Source organism: Cheilinus undulatus, linkage group 8 (genome assembly GCF_018320785.1).
Source record: "Cheilinus undulatus linkage group 8, ASM1832078v1, whole genome shotgun sequence".
NCBI classification, from domain to species: Eukaryota; Metazoa; Chordata; class Actinopteri; order Labriformes; family Labridae; genus Cheilinus; species Cheilinus undulatus.
In genome coordinates this window covers 11,495,074-11,517,714 of record NC_054872.1, presented here as the reverse complement: position 1 = coordinate 11,517,714, position 22,641 = coordinate 11,495,074, and the positions used below count along the sequence as shown (strand labels likewise).

The 22,641-nt window shown below is 39.5% G+C and overlaps 1 protein-coding gene across 2 annotated transcripts in view; it reads right to left on the bottom strand.

Annotated features, from left to right (window-relative positions):
• Positions 1–22,641, bottom strand: part of ube3d (ubiquitin protein ligase E3D) — a 41,498-nt gene that overhangs the window by 4,295 nt on the left and 14,562 nt on the right. For both annotated transcript variants that reach the window (XR_005992235.1, XM_041793831.1), the window contains exons 5-9: positions 19,386–19,458; positions 19,223–19,301; positions 18,415–18,523; positions 15,564–15,730; positions 8,629–8,767 (exon numbers count right to left, since the gene is read on the bottom strand). Coding sequence is in view for 1 of the 2 variants with exons in the window: in XM_041793831.1 (XP_041649765.1) it covers positions 8,629–8,767; positions 15,564–15,730; positions 18,415–18,523; positions 19,223–19,301; positions 19,386–19,458 (567 nt within the window). In the remaining variant the exon portion in view is untranslated. The remainder of the gene's footprint in view (positions 1–8,628; positions 8,768–15,563; positions 15,731–18,414; positions 18,524–19,222; positions 19,302–19,385; positions 19,459–22,641) is intronic.

The following is a 22,641-nucleotide window of genomic DNA, read 5'->3' as shown; positions in this document are numbered from 1 at the left end:
AACGTGAAGAAAGCTGATAGCAATGCTGACAGTAAGTCTGCCCTGAACCCTTGATGATAACATGCTCAAAGGTGTTATGGTTCTCTGATCTCATTGAAATTCTTTTGAGCTTTAGCAAAGTGATAAATAAAACATCAATGCAAAGCCTTAAGAATAAAACACCTCGCTGCAGAGCGATAACCTTTGATTTTATTTTACATCTCTGTACAAGAGCTCTTAATTTAAAGAAGGGACTGTGCAGGAGTTAATCTCTGGGTATTAGAAGGTGCTGGGACAATGACAAGATGAGTGAGGAAATCTGTCTAACAAACATTCACTTTGATCTTGACACTTTCAAACATCTAAGAGTTCAGGGGTCTGTTACGACCAGACTCCAAGCTCTCACAGGTCATCTTTTACTGTGGGCCCAAAAATACATATACACTATTTGGACCAAAGTGTTTTTTCCATATAGTGGACATCAGACCCGTTTCTACAAGTGTATAAAACCAAACACCTAGCCATGCAGACATTTGAAAATATTTGTGATACAAAATGGGTCATTCTGAAGAGCTCAGTGACTTCAAGCGTGGTACTGTGATGGATGCCACCTTTGCATAAGACGGTTCATGAAATTTCCGTCCTGTTGGATATTCCAAACAGCCAAACAGCTGTGCAAGCCTCACATCACCAAGTCCAATGCCAAGCACTGGAGGGAGTTGTGTAAAGCACAACAACACTGTGTTCTGTGGAGTGATGAATCACGTTTCTCTGTTCGGCAGCCAGATTGGCAAGTCTTGGTTTAGCAGATGCCAGAAGAATGTTACCTGCCTGACTGAACTGTGCCAACTGTGAAGTATGGTGCAGGGAGGATAATGGTATGGGGCTGTTTCTCAGGGTTTGGGTTAGGCCCCTTATCTCTAGTGAAGCCACTTTTGGACAATGCTTGGCTTCCAACTTTGTGGCAACAGTTTGGGGAAGGACCTTTTTCTATTCCAACATGACAGTACCCCAGTGCAAAAAGCAAGGACTATAAAGACATGGTTTGATAAGGTCGGTGTGGAAGACCTTGACTGGCCTGCACAACGCCCTGACTTTAACTACATCAAGCTTCTTCGGGGTGAACTGGGACAAAGATAGTGAGCTGGGCCTTCTCGTCGACAACATCAGTGCCTGACCTCATAAATGTTTTACAAAATGAATGGGCACAAATTCCAACAGAAATATTGTGGAAAGCCTTCTATGAAGAGCGGAAGCTGTTATAGCTGCAAAAGGTGGGGCCACACCGTATTGTAAGTACACGTATTTGAATACAATGTCATTAGAGTCCCTGTTGGTGTAATGGGCAGGCAGCTTAATATTTTTCTTGGGTTCAAATCCCAGTCTTGGCACTGTTTGGTGTATGTACTTGCCCAGTCTCATTTCCAGACTCTCTGCAAGTGTGTTGGACTGTCCATAGTAATTATTGAAGAACTGAAACTGGAATTCTTTTCCATTTTTGCTTGTTGTCTGAAGTTGCTCCATGGTGAAGGATTTCTGTTGTGGTCATTCGCACCTCCATTTTAAATGGAAAACATCAACATGTGACTGTAGGAGCTGGGGATCTAACCCCTGACCTTCTAGTTGAGGGGCAACTGACTCCATCTTCTGAGCCATGGCTGACATGCAGTAATGATGAAGAGCACACTTGCAAGGAGAAAAGAGTATGAACCACATGCACAGCAATCACGTTGTCATCATCAATCCCTCCAGCTTGCTCAAGGCACATTCATACATTGGCTTGCCCCTACCTCAAGCAGAAATTCAAAAGAGAGCTGGCAGGAAATGTTTAGCATTAAGTAAGAGAGAGAAATTTGGCAGCCTGCATTTTAAACAAGTTTTGTTTTAATCACATGTGAACTGGCTACTGTGCAATCAAACCTTTACTATACATTTCTGTAGTCACCTATACTCGAGGAAATATCTGACAGGCCATTACTCTGCCATTAATACTTTCAAGTGGAGAGATATCCTGACGCAAATACTGACCAAGACCAGCTTCCCAGACCTCCTGCTCTGGTGATAAATTCCTCTTCCTATTCACTGGTCCATGTTCAATGAATCAAGACGTGCAGAGAGAGTAATTTATTCTGACACAGTGCAGACATTCCTGGTGGGAAGCTGTGTGGACTGCAGAAAGACTGAGGTGATGTATGATCGATACATCTCTCAGTCCTTCATTGTAAAATGTTGAATCACTTTTTGGATCAGTTTCTGTTTAACCTACACGCTGTCTCTGTGGGAACGAGGAGTAGATTAATGTGGTAGGGGGAGGAGGGAGGTGTCTGTTCTCGGGCTCCTGAGTGACACCGGGAGCTTGAGCCACTTTACAGCCCATTACACTGGCAGGCCCAGGGACAGAGGGCGGGGACACAGCAGACATTCCACATGCAGCATAATAACAGGCCGGGTTATGGTGCAGGCTTTGATCTACTCACAGGACTGAAATTAAACAAAAAAAAAACATAATGATGAACTCACTTTATTCAAAAGAGTTACCTTCAAGCTCTGTAACAGTAGAGATTTCTAATTATACCTCAGGCTGATTAAAAGAAAGTGCATGAGGAGTTGGTGAGACTCACCTTGAATGTAATAGATCTGACCTAGTTTGGAGTTCGGGAACTCGTTTAAGTCAAAACTTAGTATAAAAGGTTGCCTTTTGAAAACACTATCTACCCACAAACTGAACATTGACTTTTCAGCCTGAATGTATTCTATACTTCAACTATTATAGTTGCATAATCAGAATCAGTTTTACTAGCAAAGTATATGTGGGCACAAGGGATTTGACACCACTTCATAGCTCTAATGTATCTAGTGTATTTCCTCTGGAAGCAAGGGTGGAAAGAGTACAAGAATATAATGCTTAGGTAAAAGTAGGGTTCATTTGATTATAATTTACTTAAGTAGAAGTAAAATCACTGGTTAAGAAATCTATCCATCCATCTTCTATACCCCTTATTCCAGTCTGGGTCGGGGGGGGGCTGGAGCCTATCTGGGCGAGAGGCGGGGTACACCCTGGACTGGTTGCCAGTCAATTGCAGGGCTGACATATAGACAGACAACCAGGCACGCTCACATTCACACCTATGGGCAATTTAGAGTGATCAATTAACCTAATGAGCATGTTTTTGGTGATGGGAGGAAGCCGGAGTACCAGGAGCCACACGTGCGCGGGGGGAACATGCAAACTCCGCACAGAAAGGCCCTGACCGGGAAGCGAACCAGCAACCTTCTTGCTGTGAGGCAACAGAGCTAACCACTGCGCCTAAGAAATCTACTCAAGTAAAACTAAAAAAGCAATTCATCTAATGTTCACTCAGAGCACTGAGTAGTTATTTTTGAGGGAACATGGGACATTCTGTTATCAGTCTACATGTTTTTTGTGGACTGATAGGTACTGTGGGAAAATGGGGTCTCAAGGCTGTTGTGGCATGCGGTCAGGTCCCTGTATGGGCCAAGTGAGAGTTGTGTACACATTCTCGGCACAAAGTAAGACATGTCCCGATGTGTGTTGGCCTCTGCCAGGGCTGCCCCTTATCACGATTCTGTTTGTGATTTTCATGGACAACATCTCAAGGTGCAGTCGGGGGTGAAGGGTATCTGGTTTGGGGACCTCTGAATTTCTGCTGTTTGCAGATGATGTGATTATGTTGGCTTCAGCAGCCAGGGACCTCTAGCAGGCACATGGGCAGTTTGCATCAGAGTGTGAGGTGGCTGAGATGAGAATAAGCTTCTCCAAGTCTGAGGCCATGGTTCTCTGCCAGAAAACAGTGGATTGCTCCCTCTGGGTGGGAAGTGAGTCTCTGCCTCAAGTGAAAGAGTTCAAGTACTTCAGGGTCTTGTCCACTAGTGAGGGTAGAATGAACCGTGAGATTGACAGGTTGATTAGTGCAGAATCAGCAGTACTGCATCAGGTGTTGAAGTGAAGAGGGAGCTGAGCTGGAGGGCAAAGCCTTTGATTTACCAGCCATCTACGTTCCAAACCTCACAGCCTATGGTCATGAGCTTGTGTAATGTCTGACAGCATTAGATTGCCAGTTTGAGTGTTTAAAATGAGATTCCTCATGAGGGTGGTAGGGCCGAGCCTTGGAGATAGGGTGAGGGGCTCAGACATCCGTAGTAGGAGCTCCTTAATGTTGAAAGGAGCCAGTTGAGGTAGTTCAGGTATCTGATCAGGACGCCTCCTGGTTGCCTCCCTGTGGAGGTCTAGGAGGAGACCCTGGACAGGCCCCGAACCTACTGGAGAGTTGATATATCCCATCTGACCTGATAGCACATCAGAATCCCTACGGAAGAACTGGAAAATATTGCTTGGGAGAGGGATGTCAGGGCTAACTTTCTTTGCCCGCTGCCACCGCTACATGATCTTGGATAAGTCGAGGAAGATGAACGGATGGATGGATGTGACAGCAACACCAGAAAATTCGACTTCAAGCATTTTTTGAATGCTTGTTTAAATTATAAGGATCATAATACATTGAATCAATACTAAATTATGCCATAGAGTTGCTGTCATAATTATTTTTGCTTTTTATATTCGTAAGGCATTCTGGAAAACATCCTATAACACTTGAAGTTTGTCTCTAGAAAATCTCAGATTGAAACGCCAAGTAGCCTTGGCACTTCACCCTACACTCCCATCCAGGCAAGATAATATAATATAATTTATCATTCCTATAATATAGTAACATGTGTTGTTTAATTCATTGCCTCTCAGGTGTTCTTGGTTATATGTTCGGTGAAATTTTCATGTCCCTATAATTTTTGGTAAACCAGTTCCAAAGTCCTGGTAAAACCCTTTATTTGCAGGATTCACAATACTGGGTGTAACTTTGCCATCACTAATCTCATTATCCACACCTGTGTTTTTCCTTCTGTGACATGTCTCCTGTGAAAAGGCTCATTGTGCATGTTAGCTCAAAAGACACCTAAACAGAGCAGTCATTGTTTGATGTTATTAGTAACACCTATTTTTCTGCTACAAGTCAAAATCTGCTGTGAAGAAGAGCCAATTGCTTACCTGAGCAGTCAGATGTGCACAAACCTCTTTACCAAACTAAATAGATGAAACATTACAAATATACATACATATACATAAATACATATAACTTATTATTTAAATCTAATATTATGACAGCTTCATAATTTAGCCAGCAGCTTTGTTGTGGGATGTAACTCACTGTTTAGTTTTTATTTTGAAGGCCTTGCACAGATCTTACCAATGAAATCACAGCACCTTTCACATATAATTGCTGCTATTACAAGGGTTTTTTGGTTCAAGGATTGCTGTGATCTCACAAAGCTCTCAGCACAGCTCCTCTTGAGTCTTTGGAGAGCAGACAAAATAGGTGAGAGCACCTGTGTGGGCGTGCTGGGCCTTTGTTATCCCTCCACCTCCCTGTCAAATGTCTAATCTAAAACTTCTGGATTAAATTGGTTAGATAAAAATTAAATTCAAGAAAAATAGTAATGAAATTCTGTTTTCTTAAGCATTAGTTTAGCGAAACTTTAACTTTAAGAGGGAACAGCACAGCTGAAAAAACCTCTCTGTCTCTCTCAGATCTGTCTCTGTCAAATACAGCTCTTCACATCATTATGAGCCTCTATGCTTCTCTCCAAAAGCCACAGAATTTTTTTACCTGAGTATTTTTCAAACAGTGTTTTAAACCAGGACTCCTAGACTCTCTAAGACCATCTCTGGAAACTGGAGATGGCCTTGTGATCGCATTACTCTCCTGTCCTCTGCCGCCTATAGCACAAGCTCCTTCTATCAGGATGTGGTCGACTGTGCCAATTTATCTTACTGTCTATACTGCTGTAACCGCTTCCACCACCAGACAGATACTATGTCCTATCTGTCTGGGTCGCTCTATATGTAGCCTTCTCCATTTCACTTAAACCCAGTGTGTCACCCCTCCCACTACTGTTGATTTTCACCAAAGACAACAGTGCTGTTCATCCCTGTGCCCCACTGTGAAAGAGAAAGAAAATATCTCTGAATTTTTGTCCTCAGGGATTATGGTGACAGAGGGAAATGACAGTCAGCATTTTAAGGTGTGAGGAATAGTACTTTGATAAAAGACAGGAGCCTTATAGTAAGCATTTTTCTATGTCAGGTATAGTGTCATTATACTGAGAAAGGTGCCTATAATAAGAGTAATGGCACTATGGTATTATTAAGCTTATGCTGGATACATCCAACCTACATTATCACCCTGAATTCTTATATAATTTAGTTTCACAAAAGCATGCTAACCATAAACAAATTATTTTAAGCCACAGTTTTTATATTTCCAGGTTTTATATCAACCTGACATGCCAGATAGACCTTTCATATATCCATCGCATGGATATATTTCACATTCATCAAAGAACTTCCAATACACCGTGTTTGGAAAGGGCATTTCTTTTCAAAGAAACGGCAGGTGATTGGACGAATGTCCTATTAGTCACATTCCTTATAGGCCAATTATAGCAACAAGACAAGATGAGCTCATGCTCTTTGCATGTCCTCAACAAGTTCTTTGCATGTGCTGTTGAGGAGCTCAGTAGGCAGGTGCTGTTGTAGTTTACGAACAGTGGAGCTTGTTGGTGGATCAAACTCAAACCAAGGCCGGTGTCGAGAGGTGCAAAAAACATATTGTCTGCCAGGAAAGACTTTCAGTGGGGTTCTTTGCTCTTCTTTCAATAAAAAAATGCTGTCAAAATCTGATAAAAACTCTCCTTAAAGATTCATCTGGGTTAATAGCTTCAATGGCAGAAGCCATTGCTTCTTGCCTACAGTGCACCTAAACCCAACCTGCTTTTATCGCAAATGTATGCCATAGCAGGCCTGGAGAAGAGTGAGAACATCTTTTCTGCCAATGAAATCTTTCATTGTGGCTCTGTGTTTTGTTTTAATGAAGAAAAGTAGCCTCGTTCTGATAAGGCCTCTTGAGATAAACAATCCCAAAAAAGGCCTAGACCTACGGACAGACAACTCTTTAACATCATATATCTGGTCTTGGCTATTGACTCCACAGAGGCTTTTTAAATTTTGCTCTGTCCACTCTCACATCAGGCTAATCAGTGTAATACAACAGCCTTGAAAATCACAGATACAGTATCTATAAAAGTATTCATCCGCTTGGTATCTTGGTGGCCTCTCTCCCTAGTCTTCTTGTAGGTAACTCAGTTTGTGAGGGTGGCCTGATCTAGGCAGATTTACACATGCCCATGTTCCCTCCATTTCTAGATGATGGATTTAACTGAACTATGGGAAATGTTCAGTACCTTGGAATTCTTTTTTGTATCCATCCCCTGACTTGTATTTCTCAGTAACCTTTTCTTTGAGTTGCTTGGAGTGTTCTTATGCCTTCATGGTGTAATAGCAGCCAGTAATACTGATTAATCAGTGACTGGACCTTCTAGACACAGGTGATTTTATACTCAATCACTTGAGACATATTCAGTGCACTCAGGTGATCCCCATTTCACTAACTGTGAGACTCCTGGCACTGATTGTGTGGCCCTCTGTTGAACTAGGTCAGTCACTTTTAAGGGGGTGAATATTCATGCATCACTTACTTACACATTTTTGTTGAATTGATATAACTTGGCAGAAATCTGTTTCATTTTGACATTAGAGAGGATTTTTGTATTTTTTGTCAAAAAAAAAAAAAGCAAAATTATATCGACCATGACTGATTTATAAAATCACTAACCAGGGGGTGAATACTTTTTATAGGTAGTGTATGTAAATGTTATACCACATTTCCTTTAATGGTATATTTCCACTTTCAGTACAAAGGACACCACCATCCACCTGTGGCAGTAATATAAATCAGTTTTAAACACTTAATACTGAATAAGTTATTCATGTCAAACAAAGCTCAACCTTTTACAAAAATAGATGTGGATATTTTTTTTACTGGAAGAAAGTTCTTCTTCTTGAATGCATTATCTATTTCATCTACACTGAGAAAGACTCCAAGACTTGAAGATAACACCACTACTTCAGCTTAAACAAAAGAAGCCTCACATTAGTAAAACTGCAGATTTACCCTTTGAAAGACCTCCTTACCTTAAATTATTCCAGTTCTCTTGTTTTTGTAGCAGGTAGAAAAAAACTTGTTTAAGTAGAAGTAGTCACTTCCTAACTTTCTGAGCAGTAAGTGGAGGATAATGGTGCTAATTGCTCTGTAACTATGTTTAAAACAGCTCGGAGAATGGAGCTGTCAGCAAAGTGAACACCTCCTATTTTCTCGTCAAAGGGTTTCCCTTGGCAACTCGGCTAAATATACATATTTTGCACCATTACAGGTGAAGAGAAGCTGGAATAAGGCTGACAGAAGTAAAACCTTACATTTGACCCTCATAATCCCTAAAGTGGAGCTGTTAAGTGAAAGCTCTGAATCATGAAATTAATTAAGGTGGGATAAAACCACCACCGAACAGTGCTGGATAATGGAAAAACAAAGTGCTGTAAGTAAGAGTCGGTGACATAAGTGATTGCTGTCAGCTAGAAGAGTTCCTGCTTTGTTGCTCATACAGCTTTTTTAGACTTTAAACGTCAACGTGCCTTAGTCATCAACTGTTGCACGTTACAAAACATGGCTACAGTCTTACCTTATAAGACCTCATGCAATGCATGGAGGTAGGAAGTATTGAGTTGCTGGTGTCTATCACTTGCAGCAGCTCCTCACAAACTGTCAGCGGCAGGACCACCGGATGTCCTATAGCATTGACCTCCCAACTAGATACAATCCTGAAAACACACAGAGAGAAGAGCAGGAGTGATTTATATCGACCGCCACTGCATTATACAACCAGGAGTCCAAAAATAGCAGCTGTAAATTCAACGTTGAAGCATTCACTCTGGCATTTTAAGCAAGGGAGTTTTAAACCGTAAACTTAGCAAAGATAACCAGGCATACATAAAAGTAGATTCATGGTGAGCGTGTGACTTTGGAATCAACATACGTCTGTATACGTCTGTGTGGGAGATGGAAAAAAAAAGTTGCAGAGCTAAAAGCAGGGAGAGTGATTGAGAGAGGAAAGATTGATGCTCTGTCAGTGAGTGGTGCTGATCCAGTTTGTTAGGGTGACATTTAGCCATCTGTGCACTATCTGTGACGGAAAGTCTCTAACTTTGGGGTTTTGAAGACGTCACACTTAGGAAACAGTACAGTTAAATTTTCATGCATGGAAAATTAGCCGCTCAACAACATGTCCTAAGCTTTCGACATAGTAAATTTATTCAAATTATGATGTCAACATATTTAACCAAACCTCCGTACAGCATCACTTAAGTGCTGGGAATGTAGTTGCAGTCATCTACATTAAGGTTTGTTTACTCTCATATCAGAATGGATTTTATGGAAAAGGAGTCCCCCATACAATTTCCATTAGACTCAATTTCCATATCTATGAGAGCTTATTCCCATTGTACTGGGCTGTGTTGGTGCATGCGACTTTCATTCCACTCATAATCAAGTGACTGCCATTAGTGACAAGCATAATCCACTTAGGCGCTGGCTCACTGATTCTCCAGCCAATTATTGGCACTTTTAACAACACATACTGCAACCTCAGGTCGCACTCGACTGTAACGGACTGTATCCTGAATAAGAGGGCCATCATCCAGGGAACTCAGTTCCCCAGGCATAGCATTTAATTTAAAAGTGTCAGAGATGAGTGATGAAGGATGAATGGTAAATTATGTAGAGGGAAATGGAAGTGTGTGTAACACCAGCGTTTAAGCTTTGCAAGACTTCAGAGAAATGTCAGAGTGGGTGAAATTTAAAGTGTGTGCTGCAACTGTGAAGCGATTTAAAAACCCAGACTTTCAGTGGGTTTCGTAACTGGCGAGAAGTTGGGAATAAAATTAGGTAGAGAAGGAGTGATAATTTGTCAGGCAGATAACTGGGCTAGTGTTAGATCAAATCCGTATCAGCCTTTTTTCACTTGATAAGTGAGGAGAAAATGGAGTACTAAGAAGAGAAAAATGGATTGTAATAGTATATTATGTATCTGTAAATTTAATGCACAGTGCATGGGATCCTTATCAAACATCTTCAATGGTTAGTTCACTATAAAGTAGTTATGTACTGATATTAAAATCAGAAACAGCTTTATTGGCCAAGTCTGCTTACACAACAAGGAATCTGACTCTAGTTAGTTCTCAGTGTACAGGAATTAAACATAAAAAATAAAAAATTGGATTTAAATATGTAAATAAGTTCTTGTAGGTATTATTTCTAGTATATATAAGTCCATTTGCATTGATAGTATGATTGCAAGATGTACAAAGTGTGCAAGCATACTGACCAGACATGATCTAGTAGCACTTCACATTCATTTTTTTCATGTATTTTTGTTGTCATGATAATGCGTAACACTTATGTAATATGGAAAAGAGTGATTCACTGTTGACACTTTGATGACACTTTTCAGGTTAAAAAAATCTTGCACTGTCTGTGATTTGAAAATTGCAGCATGACAAATTGCTATTTAATCTAATTTTCAATTAATTTCCCAGCCCTAATATAAGCACAAAAATGCTTTGCTAGCTCAGTGTTTTTATCCAAGAAGAAGATAAATTTGAAAAAGAGAAATAGAATTATGGTTTTGAAAAGGCTTTCCTTTCTCTAGCTGTGCTCATAAGCAGAACATGATGTGCTTAATTAGATAGCTTTATGAGAAATTTAAAAGTGTAGGACCTAATTCGGCCATGGAAAATGAATCGTTCTCAGCGGATATCTTTATTATAACAAGACTGAGCTAGCAAATCACTTTTTTGTTTATATGAGCTGTGAAATTTCACTGCCATGCTAGGATGGTGATGAAAGGTGATTATCCTGCTTGATGAAATAAAAAAAGATGTGATCATTTCAAAAATTCATTGCATGACTTTATCTAACAAAATTGCCATTTTAGGCCTTTCAGAAAAAGTTTTATATTTGTTTCACATTTATTTGCTTGCAATATTCTAAAACCAGATGTTTGTGGCTTGACAAGCTGAATCGAAGCGACTGCATCAGGCGGCTTGATTCAAGCTGCAACGGCTCTCTTCAGACTGCCGCAGCTTTCACCAGGGATGTTCTAAAACTGTCTCATTGTGCCGCAAATCTTTTGTCTGAACGGGGCTTAAGAACAGCTACAGGAGCAACTAAAGAGAGGCAGCTGTGTTATGGTTTAGCAGCATTCAACCACGCTGATATTCCTTAACTGATTAAAAAAAAAAAAACGACTCATAACTCTGGTACTGACTACCAAGTGATCCAGATTTAACCATCTGGCCAGCTAATCACACGTCTGCCTCACCAAAGATGGAGTTTCTTATCAATAGGCTGTCAACAAACATGGAGGAAGTCTTAGAACAGCACAGGCTACATTAAAATCTGATCATTTCAGTCAGTTTTGGGACACTTCCATGAAGTTTTCACAGCAGTTGAAAACAGACCACAAAATAAAAGATCAAAACAAAATCTGATCTGAGCAAATAAAAACTGGACAGAGAATGAAAGCTTACACTGTGAATACAGCCAGGGGACTTTTAAAGCCCATCAATGGCAATCACAGTACTGGAAATGCCGTCTAAATCTAACTTTTGGTCCAGACAAAGAGCTGGAGCTGAGCAGGGCCTTAAGCCTTCAGACAATCAGCTATCATGATTATCTGTCTAACATTGAATTTTACAGATCGCTGACAAAATCAATTAATTAGAAAGAGCACTACTCTGAATCTGCTGTGATATTTGTCTTCCCCTCTGGGTCTGATTTCACTCTCCACTATTATTTTTCAGTGTTTTTCATAATAACATAGAGATTTTTGAGAAGACTCAGAGCACTACTCCTGGTGAAATGTATGCACTAACAAGGAGTAGTGCATATAGTATATTGGCTTGTTTTTTTAATAACATGTTTATCTCCTATCACATGTTGTAAATCTAACATTAAATTGCTCAAACTTTTTCTTACCATATATGCTAGGAGTCTAATAGTTCACATAGGTCATCGTTCACTTTGTACCTCATTTTTCGGGTCAACAGTTCAGTATGGGTTTGGTTCATTAGTAAAAAAAAATCAGCATAAAGTCCTGGATATATAGATTAGATCATGTAAAAATGAGACATATTAATTCAACGCCTTTTAAATGTATTGGCAGTAACCATCTTTAACCATGTCAGTGTTAACATCCAGCGGCTTTTTAAAAACAATGTGAAGATGCTGAGATGTCAGCAGGTCTTGTTGTGCTGCTGCTTTTGCTAAAATTTCTTCTTCATCTGTTTTGTTGTGCCTTCCCCTTCTTTGTTGGTTGTTCAATAGCGGTTAACAAACAGTTATGAGCGCCACTGCCACCTTCATTGGCATGTAAATACTGCTGTATGTGTAAACTTTTCTCCATTCAGATGTACAGTCATGGACGAAAGTATTGGCACCCCTGGAATTTTTCCAGAAAATACACCATTTCTCCCAGAAATTGTTGCAATTACAAATGTTTTTGGTATACATGTGTTTATTGCCTTTATGTGCATTGGAACAACACAAAAAAGCCGAAGAAAAAAGAAAAAATTGACACAATTTTACATAAAACTCAAAAAATGGGCCGGACAAAATTATTGGCACCCTCAACTTCATATCTGGTTGCACACCCTTTCGTCCATGACTATATTTGCTGAGTGACTATGTGCACCAAACCATGACCCTGACCTATGACAGTCTGGAACTAACACAGATACCGTTTCACTCCTAACTGGTGCACGTTGGTTCAGAATATTGGTTATCGCTTTCATAAGCACTAATAATCAGGAAGCACTACAGGAAGAAATTGTTTCTGAATACCCTCTTATGAAGTTTTTAAGAAGATCCTGAAAATCACATAAGTGTTCTTATTTGTGATTTGTTCTAGCTAAGAACAAAATCTAAGGACACTATGGAGCACTTTTACAAATAGTGCTGATATGAGAGAATTTGCAATTGTTTTTATGATTTGTTATAATTTGGATGTTACAGATGTTATGCTTCTTCTCCACTTACTCTTGTGTACCTTCTGTGTTTGCACACTGCCCTGCAGACTCATGCCCTTATATGGGGCATAAAAGGGTGTTTCTCTATGATAATCTGGAGAAATGTGCACATGCTTCCTGCTTATGAGTGCCTGGCAGTTATCAACCTAACCCTCTGAGCCCCAAGCTTTTAATCCTTTTGTCTGGACTTATTGTCTCAAAAAGCTTGTAGTGGAGAGTCAAGCTCATTTTTCAGGACAAACCTGGGCTTTATGTGTGCTGCAGTAATGTCATTTGAATTTTTAAAAATGTGTAGGCCTACAAAGACAAAGTAAAAAAATTAAAGAGAAATTAAAAGTCAAAGATTTCTATGTGACACACAGTAAACAATAATGACTTTTTAACACAAACATGTTCTCCATCTCTTTGGGACCAAAAAGTGAAAAAAAATTATTCTGTGACAAAAGGTCTTCATAATATTTGCATACCAGAAAGTCCTTGCACTTGAATTGGCTGAATTTGGGCCATTTTTCAAAACAGTTCCTGCCTGCAGAGACACAGAGGGCCACATCACAGCCTCTCTGTCTCTCTTTCTCTCCATTATGAGCTATTCAGGCCATCTCCCCCGTTAGTGTGACGGGACAATGGAATGGCCTGCCATTGGTTGTCACAGCCTAGGTGACAACCAGTGTAGGAAAATAATATAGTGGCTGAGCTAGCAGCAGAAATGATTGAAAGATAGATTAAAAAATTGATAAAAGACATTCAGTTTCAGAATTAATGGTGTGGATTTAATCTTTAAAAAACCTGTAAACTCACCCAAGTTCCAGGTTTGCTAGAAAAGCCTCCGTAAGGGCTTTGAAGAATACATGGCTAGTGTCACTGGTTCAGTGGATATGGTTCAAAAGTTCTAAAAGCTGTGTCTCTTTATGTCATATATAACAACGTCAGGTAACATACAGGTAAATGAGCACTAACTTATACCAAATTTCATCCTTAAACCAGAATTTTACATATTTATTTCTGCTGTATAAAACTGGCATTTTTGAATGGGTGTGTATATGACTTCCAGGGATTCTGCAGACAGCCTCGAGTGGACATTCTGGGAACTGCAGGATTTTGCATTACTGCTTTGGTTTAATGTTTAAACACTGGAGGTTGCTGGTAATTTATACCTCATTTTTAAAGGCTGTTTTCTTTGTTCAAAGTGGACTAAACCTTTGAAAAAATTTTAGTTAACAAAGCAGTTATACATAAAATACCCTTTTTTCATTCTCTTTGACAGAAAAGGGGAGCTGTTGCTGTTGGTATTAATAACTCTATGTTTCTAGGTATTAAAATCGTCATAAGGTGAAGATTTAATGTAATGAGCAAGGCCATACAACAATAATAATCATCCATACAAAGTTAATAATACAGCTGATAAAAATAATAAAATCAAAGAGGTACTGGGTATCAGCTAACACTCAACAAAAGCAAGGATGAAAACTTTAATGTATGTCAAACAATCATGTGAAAAATGAAGTTTGCTGCTACGCTGAGGGATTTTTGTAATACTCATATTCCACCCCTGTAAATTTTTGAGGTGTAGCACTTGTGTAGCATTTTCACTTAGGGGAAATGTTTTAAGGTTTTTTTTTTTTTTTTGGTCTGGAGTTGAAAAAACCTTTGTAGAAAGGCACAGCTTGTACAATAGGTGTTAAAGCTGAAATTCAGAAGAGCAAGTTCTTACTCAAGCTCCATGAAAACAGCAGTGCAGCAGTCAAAAGTTGCTGTCATGGCTTGTTTCACCAGGATGACGTCTCTCTAAGTACCCAGCATGCACCTGTGGTGAAAAAGCTTCCTGTGCATCACTCAGCCAGTACAGTTAATCGTGTCATTTTTATACACCCTTACTGCTTTTACTGAGATGACAAGCTGCTCTCCTTTCATGTGAGTTTTGCCTCTAATTACCCCTCCTCTGTCAGTCAGCTGCTTGTCAGAATGGTAGAAACAACTAAACCTTCCTGTTCTGCCTTCACTCTCCACGACTGCAGGGGAGAGAAAAGGGAGGAGGTGGAGGAGGAGAAGGAGGAGGAGGAGGAGGAGGAGGAGGAGGGAGAAACGGTGAGTGCTGATTCAGATGAAAATAATGAGGGTGGAAAGCTTCTCCAGTGGGGTGCTGCTGTACTGAATGTGGAGAGCCACATGCAGCACATCCACCTACACCTCTCTAACGCATCACAGCAAGGTGCACATAGTCCCGCTCCAGTCAGAACATCATCCCCTGTATGTGCAACAAACTCAAGTGTGGCTTATGCAACTGAAAATACTGAGAAGACAAACAGTGCTAAATAGCAGACTAAAACTTCTGAGCAGGGACTCTTACTGCAAAATGTTCTACTAAGACTTGAAAACTTTCCACAAACAAAGTGTTCTTTTATCCCTTTGTGGTGAGACAGGTGGTGATGGAGAGGGTGCTTCAGCGAGATGAAAGGATGAGATTAAAAAGAGGAAGATCCAAGAGGAGGGGAGGTTTGGAGAGTTGGAAAATGCGATAAGTGTCCTTGCTTACTCTCTCTGCTCGCTGCTGGTGTCAGAGCAGGCGGTGTAGAGGAGTTTCAGGGCTCTGGCAGCTCTGCGTGATGGACTGTGAAGAGCCGAGGAGCTGATAGAGCTCTCACCCCCAACACACGTCTCTGGGACTGATGCAGTGATGGAGTCACTGTTCAGGAGCCAGAGCTGCAGGAGGAGCAGACAGGTCACTTGAAACATGGCAGATATTACACAAGCAAAGGAATCACGCTCCAACCAACAGACCAAAAGCAACTAAAGTAATGTGGCAGATTTTGGAAGGGAAGCAAAATTGGAAATAAGGAAACAGTTTGAACGATGCTCAGATTTAACTAAGACTAGATGAAGGTGTTTTATGGTTTTTTCTTGATTCGCTTTATCTCATTTTTTAAAACAGAATTTCACAGCAAAACAAACAGTATTACTTTTTATAGTTTTTCTTTAAAATGTATAACAGACAGAATGACTTGAGCTTGTAAAGCACTTCTCTAGACTCCTCAAAGGCTGCATGCACAACAAAAGCCAAACTGACCTGAATCTGATTTTTTTATGATTAAGCACCGAGGACTATGGCCTCCATTTATGGGCGCCTGCTCCACCAACCAAGCCAAACTGGTGCCCAGAAATTGATTTTTGGAGTTAGATCGGTTTTCTCATGACAGAGTGAAGACAAGCCACAATGAAATCTCATATTTTAAAATCTGATTTGGGCTGCTTTCATATGTAGATCAAATACATTGAATGCACAAGCCTGACACAGGCCACATTTTAAAAACTAACATGAACAGATGATCCCAAAAAAAACAGGTTCGAGCAAAAAAATAAGAGTTGAGCATTAAGTCCTGCAGTGAAAATGCAGCCAAAGTGCTGCAGATCGCACTTTTACATCCCCCCACATCCACACTGGTCAGGGGTTTGATCCCCAGCAAAACACTTAACCAAAAATTGCTCCCACTGCTCAGTAGGGCTGAACAATTTAGGAAAATACTGTAACTGAGATTTTATTCCCCAATATTGGGATTGCAAAGCAATATGTGAATATATTTATTATAAAAATTATATTATATTAGTTATAGAAATCAATATTTTTGTTGTATTCAAAACTTTTGGAAATATCTGATAGAAGAATTTAACTAAGATACACTGCCTGGCCAAAAAAAAAAAGTCGCCACCAAAAAAAAGGTCACACACTCCAATATTTCGTTGGACTGCCTTTAGCTTTGATTACAGCACGCATTAGCTGTGGCATTGTTTCGATAAGCTTCTGCAATGTCACAAGATTTATTTCCATCCAGTTTTGCATTAATTTTAATATTGATGATGGGAGAGTCTGACCACTGTGCAAAGCCTTCTCCAGCACATCCCAAAGATCCTCAATGGGGTTAAGGTCTGGACTCTGTGGTTACCAATCCATGTGTGAAAATGATGTCTCATGCTCCCTGAACCACTCTTTCACAATTTGAGCCCAATGAATCCTGGCATTGTCATCTTGGAATATGCCCATGCCACTAGGGAAAAAAAAATCCATTGTTTAAGAAATGAGAAGTTACTCATGGCATCAGCTGGGGTTAAATAACTTGTTTCCAGCTGAAAGATAATCACCCATGCAGTAATTATCCAATAGGAGGCTCGTACCTATTTGCTTAGTTAAATCCAGGTGGTGACGTTTTTTTTTTTTTGGCCAGGCAGTGTATATATCGCTGCTGTCTGGCCATAACCTCCTATCTTGAAAATCACACTTTTTTCAGTGAATAGGGGAAAAAAAAGCTGTATTTTTCAAACAACTTAACACTGTATGGTCATGGTTAGCAGACACGTTTTATCAGCTTTAAATCTGTAAAAAAACACCGACAGATGTATAGAGTGACACAATCAGTGTAGCAATGATTTATGAAAACAATGTAAAAAAAAAAATGGAGATAGGAGGTCTTGGCCTGACATCAGTGATATATCACATGGGAGCAGTTATTTTTAATTCATACAGGCATTTCAATGCGATAATTCTACATATTGTGGAAGTAATCTCATTCATGCATTCACACACCACTGACCAAGCAGTAGGAGAAATGTGGGGTTAACTATCTTGCCTTTATTTAGAGATGACCAACTCTACCGCTGATCCACAGCCACACTATCTATGAGATCAAGTGAGAAGAAAATATTTAAGAAGAAAAAAAAAGAGAATCTTTTTATTGAATTACTTCTGTTATTTTGTTTCTCAGAGACAATGAGGAAATTTGACTGTCAGGATTTTATATTACTATAACAAATTGGCCATTTTGGTCCAATTTCACACAAGATTAATTTTATTATTACTGCTTTCCTTTCTAAGTGAGGAGTTTTAATATCCTATAATTTAAATTCTGCCAAGAACACCATTTGTGGAGACCTGGAATACTTCACTGGGCCAGTTTATGTTATGCAAATGATGAGACACCAAATTATCCTTTGCCAGCTCCAAATAAAATAATATTAATATTTGAGTAAAACACATATTAGTCATGTACTGAAGCACACAATTTTACACTTGAACCTCTTGTTATTTTTATGCTAATACCGGATTATAAAATGATCCTTCTGGTCTTCAGTATTATGCCCAAATAAATGATTCATTTGCAATCATGTTTTCCCTTTTTGTAACATTTTAATGCTGTTTTACTAAAGAGCCACTTGATATAATCCACTTGTGGTTGATTTTTGAGCTGACATCCTGGCGCTCAGCAACTTTAAAGAGCAGTCAATCAGATTTTTAGAACACTTGAAGGACATGCCACATCATTTCTGAAATGATTGGGTAGTCTATTTTTACTAAAAGCCTGTGTTCTTCTCTGATTATATCAGGCTGTTCTCACCAACAAGAAGGCTTTTCCATCAGGAGTCTGCACAGAGAAGTGGAAGGTGCTCAGTGAGTTGGACAGATTCAGTAACCGGGCTGCAATAGTCTTCTCCAAGCAGAGAGATCTATCAGAGAAGACAATACAAGTTAGTTACATATTTGGTCCTCAAAGATTAGCAATACCATATACCTGTTTAACATATTCACAGTAAAACAGAATGAATGAATGGCTTTGCCTCTGGAAAAATGACCAGTCTTTAAGTTTTTCTTGCTAACCAACCATGATAACACAGCTGTGGGGAAATAAAAAAATCCTAATGTTTGTGTGAGATCCCAAAGACACAAATGAAAAGCAATAAAAGTACAAAGAGTCAAGCAATGTTGCAATAATGTTATAGAAAATATACAATTTCAATCACAGTGAGATAATGATGTGTATGTTCAATCATTTCACCCTGCACTGTGGGTGATGTTGATATTAAAAGGTTTAATTTGGGTCTGCATTTTGTAAGCTCAAATTATTTTGAAAAGCCTGAGCACAGCACTAACATGAGTCCTTTCTCAACATTTCAGCAGAATCCAGTCAGTCTTGTGTCTGAACTGGGTGATAGAAAAGAACAACTGATTTGTAGACCCTTTTTTATTCTTACAGGAGTGGAAAATAACAACAACAGCTCAACTACAATTACTGTGTCTGACTTTGTCGTCTCTCCTTTATCTCTCATACTAAACAGACTCCTCCTGTTTATTTTCTGATGAAAGGATGTGCCTCAACAGCTGCAGTTCACAAATCGTCACCACAAGCAGCTTGGATAAAAACCTGCCTGTTAAGTGAAGCTTCTGGTCTTCTGTCTCCAACAGCAGGCTCCACCACCACCTGCGTGATGTACAGTTTCAGCGCCTCTGTGGGATACAGTAGAAAAAATGTTTGCATACAAAGCTAAAAATTTGTGGTTATTTATGAAAATATTAAAGAGCTATTAATACCTGGGGCAATAGCTTCTCCTAGCACTGATGAGCAGCTTGTGCAGGAGATGAGTGCCAGGCGGCGGCAGGGTTTCTGCACATAACAAAGGTAAAAATCCACAAAATCGCTCACAATATGAACCCAGTTGAGGCTGTTTTAAAACTGCAATCAATAGCCATCTTAATCAGGATTGAAGAAAAAAGACAAGAAAAGACAACGAGAGTCAGAGAAAAAGATGCATGGCAGGAAGATTATCATTTGTTACTCTGCTCTCTCTATCTACCTCCCTTTCCATTTCTCTCACTTTCAGTCATGCAGAGAGTGCTTCTCGTGCAGATAATGAGTAATATAAGAGTATGGAGATCAATCCTCATCTGCAGCATGCTGGAGTTTGACTTTACTGATTCAGCCGTCTAAGCCTTGTGTGCCTGTGTGGGTGAGTGTACCAATAATGTGAATATAGATCCAATTTTTGCCTTATATTTAAAAAGTCTGGAATATGGCATCTTATTTTCAGAACCTACTTCTCACAGCAGCCAATTTTTTCAGTTTATATGCCAGTGATATGATCCACAATCATTTAAATGGTTCTTTTAAATAGACCTATTTGAACAGAATGTAAAACTTTTTAAAATAAAAAGGTTACAGAATTGATTTTTTGTTCGCTCTCTGATTTGCCTGCTGAACCACTAATCATTAACTACTGCTAAGCTACTTTCTCTTTAACAAACTTTTGCCTGTGCCAATTATTTTCAGTGCAGTGTGGTGAAATTGTGACCTTAAATGTACTTTACACCGCGTTCCACATTATTATGCAAATGACATTTTTCTCTTATTTTTCAAGTCATCAGCCGTTAGAGGATAATTCAAATGGTTTTGAACAAACTTCATAATGATAACCATGAATTTCTTAAAAATAAAAACCTCAAAATGCCCTGTTCCACATTATTGTGCATAACAGAGTTTTAAAAGATTTTATAGGTTGTAAAGAACTGAAAATGGTCATTCATTGTATTTGTAGCATTAGGAGGTCTATGTACTGAAATCAAAAGCTATTTCAATCAAAAACATCTTAACAGGCCAAGTTACATGTTAGCATAGAAGACATTTGTGGCTGATTCAGAGCACAGACAGGTTCATGCAGATGAAGGCATAATGAGGAAGGTTTCTGATGGACAAATACATCAGATTAAGAGAGCAGCTGCTAAAATGTCATTACAAAGCAGCAAACCGCTATTTGAAGCTGCTGGTGCCTCTGGAGTCCCACCAACCTCAAGGTGTAGGATCCTCCAGAGGCTTGCAGTCGTGTATAAACCTACTATTCAGCCACCCCTAACCAATGCTCACAAGCAGAAATGGTTGCAGTGGGCCCAGAAATACATGAAGACTCATTGTCAAACAGTCTGTTTTACTGATGAGTGCCGTGCAAACCTGGATGGTCCAGATGGAGGAGTAGTGGATGGTTGGTGGATGGCCACCATGTCCCAACAAGGCTGTGAAGTCAGCAAGGATGTGGCGGAGTCATGTTCTGGGCAGGATTCATGAGGAGAGAGCTGGTAGGCCCCTTAGGGTCCCTGAAGGTGTTAAAATGACCTTGGCAAAGTATATAGAGTTTCTGACTGACCACTTTCTTCCATGGTACAAAAAGTGACTGACCACTTTCTGCCATGGTAAAAAAAGACGAGCAGTGCCTTCTGTAGCAAAATTTTCTTCATGCATGACAATGCACCATCTCATGCCACAAAGAATCCCTCTGTGTCATTGGCTGCTGTGGGCATAAAGGAGAGAAACTCATGGTGTGGCCCCATCCTCCCCTGACCTCAGCCCTACTGATAACCTTTGGAGCATCCTCAAGCTAAAGATCTATGAGGGTGGGAGGCAGTTCACATCAAAACAGCATTTCTGGGAGGATATTCTGACATTCTGCAAACAAATTCAAGCAAAAACTGTCCAAAAACTCACAAGTTCAATGGATGCAAGAATTGCGAAGGTCACTTTAAAGAAGGGCTCCTCTGTTAACATGTAACTTGGCCTGTTGTGTCAAAATGTTTTTGATTGAAATAGCTTTGATTTCAGTAAATATGACTTCCTAATGCTGCAAATTCAGTGAATGACCATTTTCAGTTCTTTTCAACCTATAAAATCTTTTAAAACTCTGTTGTGCTTAATAATGTGGAACAGTGCATTTTGAGGTTTTTTTTTTTTTTAAAAATAATGGTTATCATTATGAAGTTTGTTCAAAAACATTTGAATTATGCTCTAACAGCTGATGACTTGAAAAATATTCTGACTGTCATTTGCATTAATATTTAGGACAATAAGAGAAAAATGTCATTTGCATAATAATGTGGAACGCGGTATAACATGGTTAAAAGGCTTGCATGCAGTGTGCATCCATTTTTTTCAGCTCAATTCCTTAGGTGAATGTTTTTCATGAAAAATGCTCTCTTTGGATCTGACTCTGAGGGCGACCACACCAGCAATTCAACCCACCAAAAACCATATGCTCAAAGGTAAAATACTGATAATATGTGTTGCTCTGCTAATGCTAAGGTACTATAACACTACTTATAGTAAACTCACTAATGTAACACTGCAAGTATCATTAGCATTATGTAATGTTAACAAGCTAGCATCAAAATCTACATACTATTTAGTGTTAATGCTGCTAATAAAGCAGATCAGACTGTGTAAGACATCACTTTAATCCCTCTGCAAAACAAGTTCTTTGTTAATGTGCTACAGAAGGACAGCTAACATCAGCTGGCATCATTAGCATCAATATTTTAGACAATTTTACCAATTTTTTCAGAGATTGTGAGTTATCCATAAATACTCCACTGTATTTGCCCTGCTCCTTTCACTGAAGCAAAGTTACAAAAAAACTTCAAATCAAATGAATATATTTAAACGTTAGTCAAACTCTAAAGTATTTTCATTCCTTTAAAATGGGTATGAATTGGGCAACAGGAGATTTTAGCCGCATCCCAAGTCGCTTGTTCATTAGTCCTCTGCCCTCAGTCCTCTGTCAAACAGGAAGTAGTTTCTGATCTGTCATCTTAAAGACCATCTCAAAGACGCTTAGCTGGTGTGAACACAGATGATTGAGGACCGAGGACTGAGATTTGAAGATCAATATGCAGAGACACATGAGCACAGGCTTCCCAGAACTCTTTTTACTGAAAAACACGCCCCTTATTGGATAGCACTCACTGATTAGACGCTGCTACACAGTGGATGTCAATGCAACTTCACAACACCAGAAGAGATTAATAA